General features: G+C 55.1%; 1 protein-coding gene across 5 annotated transcripts in view; it reads right to left on the reverse strand.

Moving 5' to 3' along the window:
* Positions 1-14,083, reverse strand: part of ARHGEF4 (Rho guanine nucleotide exchange factor 4) — a 253,022-nt gene that overhangs the window by 10,673 nt on the left and 228,266 nt on the right. For 4 of the 5 annotated variants that reach the window (XM_032412865.1, XM_032412855.1, XM_032412851.1 and 1 more), the window contains 4 exons: positions 3,838-4,017; positions 2,634-2,810; positions 2,373-2,552; positions 219-451 (listed from right to left, as the gene is read on the reverse strand). In XM_032412865.1, the coding sequence (XP_032268756.1) occupies positions 219-451; positions 2,373-2,552; positions 2,634-2,810; positions 3,838-4,017 (770 nt within the window). Of the gene's footprint in view, positions 1-218; positions 452-2,372; positions 2,553-2,633; positions 2,811-3,837; positions 4,018-8,382; positions 8,639-14,083 lie in introns of those variants that run through there. The other variant, XM_032412881.1, reaches the window with a different exon arrangement.

A 14,083-nucleotide genomic window follows, 5' to 3' on the forward strand; every position in this document is an offset into this window, starting at 1 on the left:
GCCCTCGGCCAGTTCTTCACTTGTCAACGCACACCTGGCTGGGCACAGCAGAACGGAATACCCCATTTTTGTCCTGTCCCCTTCTTGCAGCAACAGCATGCAACAGTGGCGCCTGTTTGACTGTGCGCTGCCAGCCAGCGCCTACAGCAGTGGCCACCCACAGCCAGTACGCGACACCCCGGCTGGCCCCCGGCCCCTGCTCCCGCGCAGCCTCCTACCTGTGCTGGGGGTGTGTGTACTTGAGCAGCTCGGCCAGCTGCAGAGGGTACTTGCAGATCTTCTGCACGGGGGTCAGCAGGAAGCCGTCCAGCGAGATGTCGATCATCTTTTGTAGCAGCCGGCAGGCCTCAAAGAAGTACACGTACTTGCTGAGCTTGGCGAGCCGGGACAGCTCCACACAGGCATTGGGGTGGTTGTTGCAGTACTCTGAGTAGATCTGGAAGTCCGCTTGCTGGGGGCACAAGCTGGAGGTTAGCATGGGGAGCCCCTGCCCCTCAGGCCACCCAGGCGCCTCAGGCACAGCATCGGGAGGGAGCGGGAGCAAGTGTCTGCATTTCCTTCAGGAGCTGGGCTCGGAGGGCCCAGGCTCTGTCTACCCACTTCACTGGGCGCAAACTATGTGGAATTCGGCACGGGGATGTGAGAGACCTGAAAACTCAGGCTTGTGTGTGCACTGTCGCCACCCAGCTTTCTCAGCAGGGCCCTCAGCAGAGATTCTGACTGTATGTCTGGTTTTTTGGATGAAATCAATGATGCTAATAAGGAAGCGTTGTAAGACCAAAAACCAGAGAGAGAAGCAGAGAGAGAGAGAGGACAGGAGAGAGAGGGAGAGAGAGGGGGAGGGACAGGGAGAAAGAGAGGGAGAGAAGGAGTGAAGGAAAGGGAAACTGGGAAACAGGGGGAGAGGGAGAGAGAGGGAGAGGAGAAAGAGATTAAGAGAGATTAAATGGGGGCGCCTGGGTGGCTCAGTCATTAAGCGTCTGCCTTCGGCTCAGGTCATGATCCCAGGGTCCTGGGATTGAGCCCCACATCGGGCTCCCTGCTCGGCAGGAAGCCTGCTTCTCCCTCTCCCACTCCCCCTGCTTGTGTTCCCTCTCTCACTGTCTATTTCTCTGTCAAATAAATGAATAAAATCTTTAAAAAAAAAAGAGAGAGAGAGATTAAATGGATGCCAGGGTCTATGGCTATGTCCCCTGGATTGTTCTCCTCCTCGGCCCAGTGTCTTGCCTCTCCTTCACAAAGCTCTTTCATATCTGAAAGACAGCCACTGCCACTTTGTTCAACACAATGTGACAGATATATCCACATTGTGTGTGTATCGTACAGGAGACTCACGGGGCCTTTTTTTTTTTTTTTAAGTTCCATCTACCTAGAGCCAGAGAAAGACTGGGTGTGCCCTAGAGTGACTAGGACTTCACGGACTTAGGTGGGAAAGGAGGGTAACAGCAGTTGGCTGGCTGGCGGGTTGCTGGGATGGTCACACTAGGTAATATCGATAAAGTGCCTGCCCCCCCTCCCTGCCCCCATCACAGTGCTGCCTGCTGAATAACTGGCTGCAAATCCCATACTCACACAGGTGCTCTGACCCGCCCCCAGTTCCTGCTCGGGAAGTCTAAGGTCTCCCTTTCCAGTTCTCCTCCTGCCACTGGAGTGAGGTGCCAGGGCCCTTCCAACACCAAGAAGGAACCCACATTGTCCTTCATGGGCTGGCCTTGGCATCCTCGGCTCAACCGCACGTGACTGCCACAGGAGAGGGATAGTAACAAGTGCCTTCCTTACCAAGCAAGGCCAGAAGGAGTCCATCTAGCCTAGACCAGGCCCATGAACCTTGGCTAAATTCCACCTGGCATTTAGCGTGGAAGTTAAGCACTGTACATTCCACAGATTCCAGTTTTCTCAGTGTGTGAGGAAGCCAAGAACCGGTTAGGAACAGCTCTGAGGATGCTCAACAGGTAGCCCAGCCCAGCTCTGTCTTCTACTTACTCTAGCCCAAGCAAAGCTTTTCAGGCAGATGCCCAGGCACCCCTGCTCCAAGGAGCCCTCTCTGGCTTGGTCGGCCTCCCAAACAAGGAGAGACACTGCTAAAACCATGTGGGAGCGTGAGGGCAAGGTGGGCAGTAGGGGTGTGGGGCCTGGATGCTTCTGGGCAAAGAGCAGCAGGTTGCCTAGGCTTTAGCCTACAGGGTCGACTTCTGAGGGGAGGCAGGCACGGGAGGCAAGGGCGAAGGGAGGCTTTGTGCTGGGGCCAGGGGGTTTGTGTGTAGCCGGGCGCGGACCCCCAGCAGGGATGGGCAGGGCAGGGGGCCCGCGTAGTGGGGAGACAGGGTGCGTGGGTCCTGGGCAGCGGGGTGTCTGCGGCGGGGCGTGCTCACGTGCTCCAGGAAGCAGGCGCCCAGCTCGCTCAGGTGGGGGCGCTCCCTATTGAACCTCTGCTCCAGCGCCTTCACAAACGCCTTCTGGCACCGGTAGATGTCCTCGATGTTCCCGAAGATGGTGCGCAGCTGCTCCTCGCTGAACATGTCGGCGCGCTTGCGACACTGCCTGATGTAGCCCTGCGGCCCGCGGCCCGTCAGATCTCTCTCCGGGCACCCCCGTCCCCCACGCCACCCTCCGCACTCCCCGCCGGGCCTCACCTCGCAGATGTCGCGCAAGTGCTTGATGTAGTCCCGCTCGGTGCTGAGGATCTCGTTGATGACGTTGGTCCGCATCTGGTCCTTGCTGCTCTGCGCCTCGGCCCCTCCATCCGCGGCCCCGCCGTCCCCGGCCCGCAAGGCCTCCTCGTCGGCGGGCTCGTCCTGGTTCACCCGCAGCTGCAGGCAGCGCGCGGCTGGTCAGCGCCCCTCAGGTCAGCCCCCGCCGAGGCTCAGCGCCCCGCGACCGGCACGCGGCGGCAGCGGGGAACAGAGGCTCGGAGGACGTGTAGACCCGGCAGCCCCTTTCCCCCAGCACCGGAGACCGCGCCTGCCCCTCTGAAGGCACCCTTCTCCTCTCGCTCCTCGGCCGGTTCTGGACTCAGTGCTGGGAGCGGAGCAGATGCTCACTCTCTTGGGGTTCGGACCCAGGGCCTGCTCACACGGGGCCGGCCCTCTAGGGGCTGTGACAGAAGAGGATGGGTGACGGGGCCTTTCTGGCTCTCTGACCTGTAAGTAGGACAGGCTAGAGGTGGAGAGTGGGCAGTTCATCCACAGGGTTTGGGGCAGCAGAAGCAACGAACCCCAAGGTCTGGGATATCTCCTCCCCACTGCCCTCTGCCTGGCCTTTGAGAAGGCATCATGATTCCTTCCTAGGAGACCAAAGGCTGCCACATGGAGGCTCTGGGTCCCCTTCCTGTGAGCTCTTGTGCTAATGACTTAACTTGTCCATGCCTCAGCTTTCTCAGGTGTAAGGGGCTGTTCTCAGCTCCCAGGGCATTGTGAAAGTTATAATTGAGATGCCCGTCCAAATTTTCTGCACGGGGTTTAGTAAATGCCCGGTGCTGAGTTGTTTGTGGTGATGGAATTCTAACAGGCAGATTCCCCCTGGAGGAATGCACACACCATCATTTCTGACCCATTCCTTTCTGGACACTGAAGGCACCCTGGAGGGAAGGGTGGGAGCAGGCAGGAATTGGCGATGGCTGTGTCACAACTCTGTGGCTGGCCTTCTGGACACCTTGCTCCCCATCTCCAACCACAGCCTTGCAGTCCCAGCACAGCCCTGAGGGTGGGGGAAGGCGGGGGCGGGGGGGAAGTCCATGCCCAGCACCTCCGACCCCAGAGCAGTTTCAGGTCTGCATGTCTGAGCAGAGCCACTTGGCTCCTAATGGGCAAAGGAGAAGCACACAGGCTGGTGCCATACCCGCACAAAGCTGGCTGGAAACCAGCCCTCGCCGTCAGCAACACGACCCCACCACCACTCTCTGTTGGTGGCATCCATTACTTCGATGACATCCCCAGCTTTGAAGCCCAGTTCCTGGTCATCCATGGTGACATGGTCCCAGAGTGCTTCAGCACAGACCACACTGCCATCACTGATGAGCTGTGGAGAGAGCCACAGATAGCAGATCAGTGGGCAAGGCTGTCATGGACCTCCTCATGGGGCAGGGTGCTCTGCCCTCTGCCCTCCATCCCTCAGCAGCCCTGCAAAGAGGGGATCCTGACTCAGGTTACAGAGGAGTGAACGGAGGCTCCCTCTGAGCCCGTCACTCTTCAAGGGACAGGACTATGCCCTGGGCATGTCTAGACTGGCAGGGCTCGTGATGAAGCCTGAAGTGAACTAGAATCCTGGTGAGCCACAGAATCTGAGAGGCAAGTGTGTTGCTCACTCCCCTGCACAGGGCACACATCTTCCTTCCACCCCACTGGACCAGTGAGTCACTTACTACTCTCAGCTTCATTTACCATCTGTGCTCTGCTCTGGGAGGCTGGGGCTGAGCACAGCAGGCTGCATTTCTTCTGTGCTAGCTACCCCGTTAGGTTCTCCCAATGTGGCACTGGAGGGGACCACAAGGCCAGAGGGAGAAGGGGCTTACTCCCTCCCACTGGCTTCCTGTGGCCTTGCATTACCTGTGAGGTCACCTGGCAAGCACCTGTGCCACTCCTCCTAGGTACGGGGCGGGGGGCGGGGGGGGGGGGCGCCCAGCCATCACAGTAGCTGGATCTGGTTTGCGGTGATTTTCGAACACTTGCGGAACCAGTCTCATGGCCCTCCCCCGCCATCCCAACCTGCACTAGCTGAACAGCACCTAGCCTCAGACTTTCAGGTCCCAAGGCCCACAGGATCCTCAGCTTTAATTATTCCAACCTCTTTACTTTATTCTCTAGCTCTAGGAGGGGTAGGTACATCTTGCAGCTGCTATCTCTGTAATGGATACCTCAGGATTGTTCTTGTGCACTTGGTTATGGGGTCAGGCACTTTATACCTGGCTCACAAGTCTTTATAGTAATTTCTCTCTGCTGAAATAATTTTGTGTGTTTCCTTCCTCCCACATGGTCATGGACCTCACATCAGGAGGGATGCTCCCCTGCCCTGAGGGGCAGGGAGATGGGACTCCCTCCCTCCTCCATACCCCAGGCAGCCCTTGTGCTTAGAGCTCCATTTGCCATTGGGTGGATGCCTGCTTTCCTGTAATGTGGGCTCAGTTTCTGCTCCATGAATAATGAATGGCTCTGGGGCTTAGGACAAGAGGAGGGGTAGGTTGGGGGCTATACAAGAGGTGAGATCCAGGGGCGCCTGGGTGGCTCAGTCGTTAAGCGTCTGCCTTTGGCTCAGGTCATGATCCCAGGGTCCTGGGATAGAGCCCCGCATCGGGCTCCCTGCTCAGCGGGAAGCCGGCTTCTCCCTCTCCCACTCCCCCTGCTTGTGTTCCCTCTCTCGCTGTGTCTCTGTCAAATAAATAAATAAATCTTAAAAAAAAAAAAAAAGAGGTGAGATCCATGTCTGCTGGGACCAAGTGTTGGCTCTGCAGGGTGGCTCTTTGGCAGTCAAGGCCTCAGAGCATCAACCAGTCAGGCCCTCTGCAACCAACTATTTCCTCCTCTGAGCTGCTCGCCTCTGTTCCCACTCGTGCGTGTGAATCCTTCCTTGGCTTCAGGTCCAGTGGGGCCTTCTCTGCGTGCTCCCAGCGCAGAGTGTGTGTGGTTCCTCAGACTGAAATGGGAACCAGAGCAGGGCTGCAACAGGACTGTCTGGATCTCCAGCTGACATTTCCAGTAGCTAGGGGGTCTCCCCCAGGCCCTGAATGGGCAGGGTGAAGGGTGGGGTAGGCCACCTGGATACCAGAGCCCACTCAGGCTGGAACCTTCCTCCAGGGTAGGGCCTGAGCAAGCACATTCAGAAACCTCCAGTTCGTGTCTTCTGGGGATGAAACCTGCTTTAAACCCTGATGAAACCACTCCTCCGAATGATCTATACCTACGCTCCCATGCAAAGCCATTCAGGGGCTGCAGGTTCCTGATGCCCACCCAGGGGCCCTGGGCACCAAGCACTGGGTTATTCCTGGGGGGCTGCATGCCTCCTCAAGGGACCATTGAACTCACCCCAGCTAAAAAGACCTACTACAGGCATGTCCTCTTCTGCAGGAAGGCCTGGCCCCCAGGATCAAGACCTCCTGGCTGCAATACGAACAAGATGAGACAAGAGGACTCAGCGAGCCACATGAAGGTGCTGCTGTACCCAGGGAGCAAGCACTAGACTAGGCAGCCCAGAGCAGGCACGCTCCACACGAGCAGGCTACCACCTCTAGCCTTGGAGGATCTTGCCTGAAGACAAGGAAGAAGCAGGGTACTCAAGGGTGGGGTGGGTGAGCCAATGAGAATGTGGGCTGCAGGTGAATGTCCTCTTTCAGGGACAGTGATCACAGGTGAGCAGATACATCAGGACAGAAGATGTGTGTGACCAAGGGTGAGTGTGAGCATAAGGACAGAGAGTGTGTATGACCTCAGGCAAAGTGTGTGCATCACAATGGAGGGAATGTGTGACTACAGGCTATTTGGGTAGTTTTGATCCTTGAGAGGTGCATGTCCTGAGACTCCCTCTTCCTGCACAAACCCCGACATGCACCTGCCAACACACGTTTATACACTCGCTACTGGGATGCTACACTCTGATCTCCTGAGAACAGTATGCCACGCTGCAGGTGAATGCCGTCCACCCTCAGTTCACACCAGCTGCACATGCAGGTCTCCAGGACAGCGTGGAAGCAGCCTTTCACTGCTGGAGCCCAGGCAGGGAGGACGTAATGCAGACATACTCCACACAGCCCAGCTTCCCGCCATTTCCCTGCCCAGGTCGTTCCCTACTAATACTAGCCAGATCAGGTGTCTCCTCCTAACCCTGGGTTCTCTCAGATGAGCCCCGAGCAAAGCCCCTCTTGTATGGGCCAGTGCCTCCTCCCGCCGCTGTCCTCTGCCAGCCTTGCAGAGAGGGGGGGTCCTACACAGCCGGTTTCCTCTATCGCTGCAGACGTAGGGCTTCCCAGAGAGACCATGGTTCCTGACACCTTCATGGACAAGTCCCGACACCTGTCTTGTCCAGTCAGCCAGAAGCCCTTTCTGGTAGTGGGGGTGGCCACCTTTGTCACTTCCTTGTCCCAGTGCCTTGCTGTGCACAGAAGGTACTTGACAGACATATAGCCATGAGGAATTCCCCCGATCTCCCTGTGCTTTGGTCCCGACTGATGCCCACAGTAACCATGTGCTCTCCCTGGGCCACAAAGCTCCTCTATGGATCTACAAATGCAAGGCACTCTGTCAAGTTACAGCAATGATGTTAACCATTTATGTGATGTCACCAAGATAAAATGTAGCTCTAAGAGGTCAGAGAGGCATTCTACCTCCGACAGCCCAGAGGCCACGAAGGCCCACACTGGATGGGTTTCTGGGCAGAGGCCCTTCCTGATGCTCTGTCTGAGGTGCAGCTGCATGGAAGCCCAGATTTAAGTCCAGCAGGCTGAGAGGCAAGGGTTGCAGGCTCTTTCTTGGCCTGGCAGTGGGGAGCAGAAGCTGGTTCTGAGACATGGAATATTTATGTGGAGGCAGTTGGGGAACTGTCCCCATGGAGGGACAGGGGCAGGATCCACTCCTGTACCTCAGAGATTTTGACAGGCTTCAGGAAGCCAGGCTTTGGCTCAAAGTTCCCCCTGATGAGCACCCACCACCTTTCCCACCCTGCCCCATCTCCTCCTGTCTCTCACATATGCAGGCTGGTGGAGGATTCCAATCAGATAGTCTGGGAAGGAATGTGGCTCAGCTTCTTTGGGCCCCTGTACAGCAGGGGACAGAGGGTATTCAGAATGCCCACCTTCCAGCGGGTGCAGGAGGGGCTCTGCCTATAGTGGGGGCACGTTGACTGAGACCACTAAGACCTAAAATGGGAAAAGCAACTGCAGATGACATGTGAAGAGGAGCCCACTCATCTTCCCAGACATTTTTCAACCCACACAGAAACGCATGTCCAGTTCCGCTCACATGGCAGTCACATGTACAGTTTCCAGACAACCATAGACAGCCGTGGCCACAGCTGCATCCGCATCCTCAGCTACACATAGGGACGCGCCATTTTAGACACACGCACGCGCGCGCGCGTACACACACACACACACACACACACCACGGCACAAAGGACAGATGGAAAGACCCTGTGGCACAAGTGTCATTACGCCCCGAGTCACCTGCAGGGCCGCATCCCCAGGGGGGCACACACACAGACAGGGCCTTGGCACATGGGGCTGGCAGGGGAGGCCTCCCCTGGTGGCGTCCGGTGCGGGACTCACGGGGGCCAGACGGGGCCAGCCGCCGCACCTCGGGCCACTGCGGGCTGCGAGCCGCGGCGGGCACCGAGGAGGACGGGGCTGAAAGGGAAGACGCGCGGCGGCCGCAGGAGCCCAGCGCCGGCGCCACTCACCCCTGCGCGGTTCCCCGCGGCGCCCTGCCCGGGCGGTCAGCGGAAGGCCAGCAGGAATATCAGCACGACGTTGATGAGGACCAGGAGCGCCAGCACGGCGAAGACCACCACGCGCTGGGCGCCGGGGGGCAGGTTGCAGCGCAGCAAGGCGCGCAGGGCGCTCCCGGGCGCCACGGGGCGTCGCCGGGACTGCGGGGCCCTGGCCATGGCGCCCGGCCTCCCGGCTCCGTGCGGCCCGGAGATGCCGCCGCGATAGGGCGGGAGCGGGGCGGCCGGGAGCGCCCGGAGGGGGGCGGAGCCGCCTGCGCTCGCCGGGCCCGGGGCTTCTCCCGCTCAGCCCGCGACGTGCGCGCCGCGTCTCTCAGGCCCCGCAGCCCTAGCAACCGAGCGGCTGCAGGGGCGGGGGAGCCGGGGCGGGAGGGGTGAGGAGGCTTGGGCTTGCGCGGCGCTCTGCCCTGGGCGCTTCCCGGGGTGTGTGTCCGGGGGACCTCAACGCCCCCTCGGCGGTTCTGGCCCACGGCCGGCCGGGCGCAGAGGACCGCGGCGGCGCTCGGGGCGGGGGTGGGAGGAGGCGCTCCGGGGTGCCGCGGGCCTTCGCAGGTCCTGGCGCACGGCGGCCGTGGGGATGGGCCAGCGGTTCTGATTCCTAACACCAAGAGCTGTCTTGGCCTCCACTTCAGAGGAGTAAATGCGGCTCTGAAAGGTCCGGTAATTTGCTCACTCATAAAATCTCATGGGTATACAGGGATGGTGGAATCAGGATTTGAACTCAGGACAGACTGACGTCATCCACATCGAGGTGCTCCATTCAGGTCCTGACTCAGGACCTCTCCTTACTGACCCATCAGAGCAGCATTTTGTTCCTTTGGGAAAGCAGCTGGCTTCTTCAGCTGCTATTCCCCGCCTCCTCCCAGATTTATTGAAGTATAAGTGACAAATAAAAATTGTATATACTTAAGGTGCACAACTTGGTATTTTGAAACAGGTATACATTGTGAAATAATCACCACAATCAGGCTAATTACCATATCTGTCACCTCACACAGTTACCATTTGTGTGTCTGTGTGTGGTGACAACTCTTAAGATCTATCCTCTTAGCACATTTCAAGCGCACAACACAGTATTTGTTAACTATGGTCACCATGCTGCAGGTTAGATCTCTAGAACTTATTCATCTCACAGACACTTTGTATCCCTTTGTCGGACATGTCCCCATTTCTCCCTCCCCCAACTCCAGGCAATCATTGTTCTCCTCTCTGCTTCTATGAGTTTGACTTTTAGATTATATATATGAGTAAGATCATGCATTTTTCGTCTTTCTGTGTCTGGCTTATTTCACTTAGCATAATATCCTCCAGGTTCATCCATGATGTCACAAATGTGGACTTTCCTTTTTTTAAGGCTGAATAATATTCCGTGGTATATGCACCACATTTTTCTTGTCCATTTCATTCATCCATCAATGGGCACTTAGGTTGCTTCCATGTCTTTACTACTGTGCATAATGCTGCAATGAAGATGGGAATGCAGCTATCTCTTTGAGATCCTGATCTCATTTCTTTTGGAACACCCAGAAATCCTTTACTCCACATTGTCACCAACACTATTCCTTTGTCTTTTTAATAATAGGCATTCTAAGACATGTGAAGTGATACCTCATTGTGGTTTTGATTTGCATTTCTCTGATGATTAACAATGTTGAACGATATATCTGTTGGCCATTTGTGTATCTGAGAAATGTCTATTCAGGTGCTTTGTCCATTTTTAAAATGAGTTACTGGGTTTTTTTGCTATTGAGTTGTATGAGTTACTTATATATTTTGGATATTAATCCTTTATCAGATATATGGTTTGCAAATACATTCTCCCATTCCGCAGGTTGCCTTTTCACTCTGTTGATGGTTTCCTTCACTGTACAGAAGCTTATAGTTTGGTGTAGTCCCACTTAACCTATTTTGCTTTTGTTACCTGTGCTTTTGGTATCATATCCAAAAAACCATTGCCCAGACCAGTGTCAAGAAGCTTTTCCCTGTTTTCTTCTAGTAGTTTTATGGTTTCAGGTTTTTGGTTTAAGTCTTTAATCCATTTTGAGTTGATTTTTGTGTATATCGTGAGGTAAGGGCCCAGTTTCATTCTTCTGCATGTGGTTCAGCAGCTTTTTAAAAAAATCCTATGTCAGGGGCACCTGGGTGGCTCAGTCAGTTGGGCGTCTGCCTTCGGCTCAGGTCATGATCCCAGGGTTCTGGGATCCAGCCCCATGTTGCCCTGCTCAGCGGGGAGTCTGCTTCTCCCTTTCTCTCTGCCCCTTCCTCTGCTGGTGGTCATGTGCGCTCTCTCTCAAATAAAATCTTAAAAAAAAAAACCCAAAACCCTATGTCAGCTATGCAGGAGTTTCCACTGTCTTCCTGACAACTTAACACTGCAAACTTAACACTGTAGGGATTGAAGCTCATGTGCAGGTGTCTGTCAGTCCATCCACAACAGCGAGCTCTGTCACAGTCACCATGCCATCAGAAGGATGCAGCTGAGGGGGCTGAGGAGACTTAAAAGCAGGTCAGAAGTGAATAGAGATTTCCAGGCTCCATATTCAACACCATGCCTCCTGGGGCACGAGTCATGGAATGTGTGCAGAGGTGGGTGTTCACATGTAGGTGACTTTGTTTCTGTATGTTCAGGTTTCCAGGTGTGGGTCAGTACCACATGCATGTGAGTGAGTACAGATGTGTGCACTGAGGACACCCCCATCCTGCTGAACACCCTAAGCAGATGCTGGGATGTGTGTGCCAGGGGAGGGTCAGGACCGTGTCCAGAAGGGCTGGCTGCCTTCCTCAGATCGGAAGGTTCAGCCTAGTCCCATCTGTCTGGTTGTGGGGTAAAAGTCTTCTTGCTGTATCTCTTCAGTTCTTCAGGGAACTAGGCTCAAGACTTGCTCCCTCAAGCTCTCAGAAGGATGGTGGGGGAACAGAAGGCATCAGAAGGCTCCCTGCCGCCCCAAATCCCGGGGCTCTTCTGGTAAGACTGTGTGACATGCCCTCTGGTAGGGTGTGGCTCAGAAGCCCTGACTTTGGGCCCGGCGTTTTATCGTACCCCTGTGCTTCCAGAGCCATCGGACACCAAGGAAGAAGGGTCAGGAAGCAGTTCTGGGGATCCGCTCGTCAGCTCAGTGCTGAGGGCTGTGGGTCTATAGCGCTCTGCCTGCTGCTGTTCCGGCCCTGGGGATGTGTTTTAGGGCTTCATCCAAGGCCCGGTTCTGGGGTCAGACCTCCCCTGTAGCTGACCAGCCTGGGGCAGAAGAACCTCTGAACCTCCGAACCTGGGCTGGGACCAAGAACTAAGATCTAAGAGATGCCCTCTGCCCTGCCTGAAAAGAGAACAATGTCTTCCAAAGACACCTCCTCCTTTTAGCCCTCAACTCCAGAAAATATGCTTGGGCTAAGGATACCCTCAGGCCTGACTGCAGGGATAACTGCCCAGCCTAGCAGGGCTTGCTCAGAGCCTTGTGAGGCAGGGAGAGGCTGGGAAGAGGGGGAGGAATCAGGCAGACAGGCCCAGGCCTGGGTCACTGGCATCTGGACAAGGCACTAGACAGGGCAATGCTGAAGAAAGAAAGGGACACTTCTAGGCACGGACGTGAACTCCTGTAGCAGCGCCTGGACAATCACGAGGTGCAAGGCACGCGTGAGATGCAGGGAACACAGAATGAACGTGATCCTGTGTCCTTTCTCACTCTTGTCAGGGCACATACATGCCCTGCCTGCCCCCTGGACCCGACAGTCTTGTATCCCAGGGCCTGGGACATTCCCGACACGAATGAAATACTCAGTGGATATGTCACAGACGTGCAACACACACATCCACACATCACACTCAGAACCTTCTTGTGCATGCAGGTGTGGGCACACGCACTCACTTCTGTACCCAGAATACCAAAACGCTTCACTGTTCTCCCCTGTGTCTACTGCTCTTTGGGCCAGATGGTTTGAGCTCCCTTCTGCTTGGAAATTGAGATGTGGTCTCTCTTTCTGAAGTCAATACAAACAAGAAAGTGTCACAATTTAGAACATGATACATGTGTCTAAAAAATACAAGTGAATGTGTGATTTTAGAGCAGGATAAATATTCTTTAGTATGGACTTTTGACATCTGTTGCTTCTACAATCTCTAAGTATGAAACTCACGTTGACCCTAGCAAACCTTCTTGCCATGCATGTGAGCCAGCAGTGAGTGCTAGAGGCTTCAGGGAATGGACAGTGGGACTTTGCTGCTCTTGGAAGGCCAAGTGAACTAGCCTGTTATTGGAGAATCACCTTTTATAGCTCTTCAGTTTCTGATAAAGTGGGTCTATTTAATGCTGCCAAAAAATCATAATGGGTGCCTGCCTTTCCTGAGTACCTTATACACCTGTATAAGTGATCCTCCTATAGCTCCCCGTGGGACTCAGGTGCCACATCCACCCCACAAGAGGAGACTGAGGCCCTGAGGAGAGAATGGCTTGACACATGTCCCCAGCTAGCCAGTGGCAGGATGGGGGGAAGACGCAGGGCTGTCAGCCTCCAAACCCAGGCCCCGTCCTTTATGCTATACTGCCCTGAAAGGGATCTAGAAGTGCAGGTGGGTGTCAAAAAGGCGAGCAGCCTGGTGGACCCTAACCAAGTCAGGAGCCCAGCTTCCAACTGGCATGAGCTTGCTGCATCCCTGGAGAGGGGCTCCTCGGTCTGGCTGGCCTCCTCCGGGATGTGACACGTCCTTCCCCGCAGAGGCACATCCAGGAAAGACAAGTACCCTGGAAAGCACTGAGTTCTCCAAACATAAGAAACAACGTTACCACCCTGTCTACTCAGGAGCCCCAAATACCAAGAAAGACCTTCGAACTGAATAGGAAATAAATTCTCTAAGTGGCCAAAATAGGTGATATCCAATTCATAATCTAAATTACCTTCATTTCCCTCATAAAGGTGCCCTCTGCCAGAGCCTATTTGTTCTTTTAGAGTAGTCCTGGCTCTTGGCTTCCCTCATCCAAAGCATCTTAGAATGAAAAACTTGTCAAGGGCTGGGGCACCTGGGTGGCTCAGTCGTTAAGCGTCTGCTTTCGGCTCAGGTCATGATCCCGGGGTCCTGGGATCACCCGCATCGGGCTCCCTGCTCGGCAGGAAGCCTGCTTCTCCTTCTCCCACTCCCCCTGCTTGTGTTCCCTCTCTCACTATCTCTCTCTCTCTGTCAAATAAATAAAAATTAAAAAAAAAAAAATCTTAAAAAAAAAGAAAAACTTGTCAAGGGCCTCAGAAGCCCCCTCCGCACCAGCAACACAATGCGACGGACCAGAATTTCACCATCAGGAAGGACACACGCAGCTACGGAAAACAGACGCAAGAACTCTAACAACGCAGCATCAATGGTTACACACCTTTTCAGAGTCCCTAAAAGCTGTATGTGAGTATTTCCTCTTTGTTATCATCCTCATTGCTGGAAATTTACCGAGAACCCACCACATGCCAGGGTATTTACATTATTTCAGTCAGTCTTCAGGTAACCTCATGGCCATCCTATTTTACAGTTAAGTAAACCAGCGTTCAGAGGGTTTACCTGCTCAGAGCTCCACACCTGGCCCAGGGCAGGGAGGAACTCCTATCCAGGTCTGGGAGGCCCCAACGCTCAGATTCTACCCCCTGCACCATGCTGCTCCCCACCAGGGCTGGGGCC

Source organism: Phoca vitulina, unplaced genomic scaffold, assembly GCF_004348235.1.
Source record: "Phoca vitulina isolate PV1807 unplaced genomic scaffold, GSC_HSeal_1.0 scaffold1, whole genome shotgun sequence".
Classification (NCBI taxonomy): domain Eukaryota; kingdom Metazoa; phylum Chordata; class Mammalia; order Carnivora; family Phocidae; genus Phoca; species Phoca vitulina.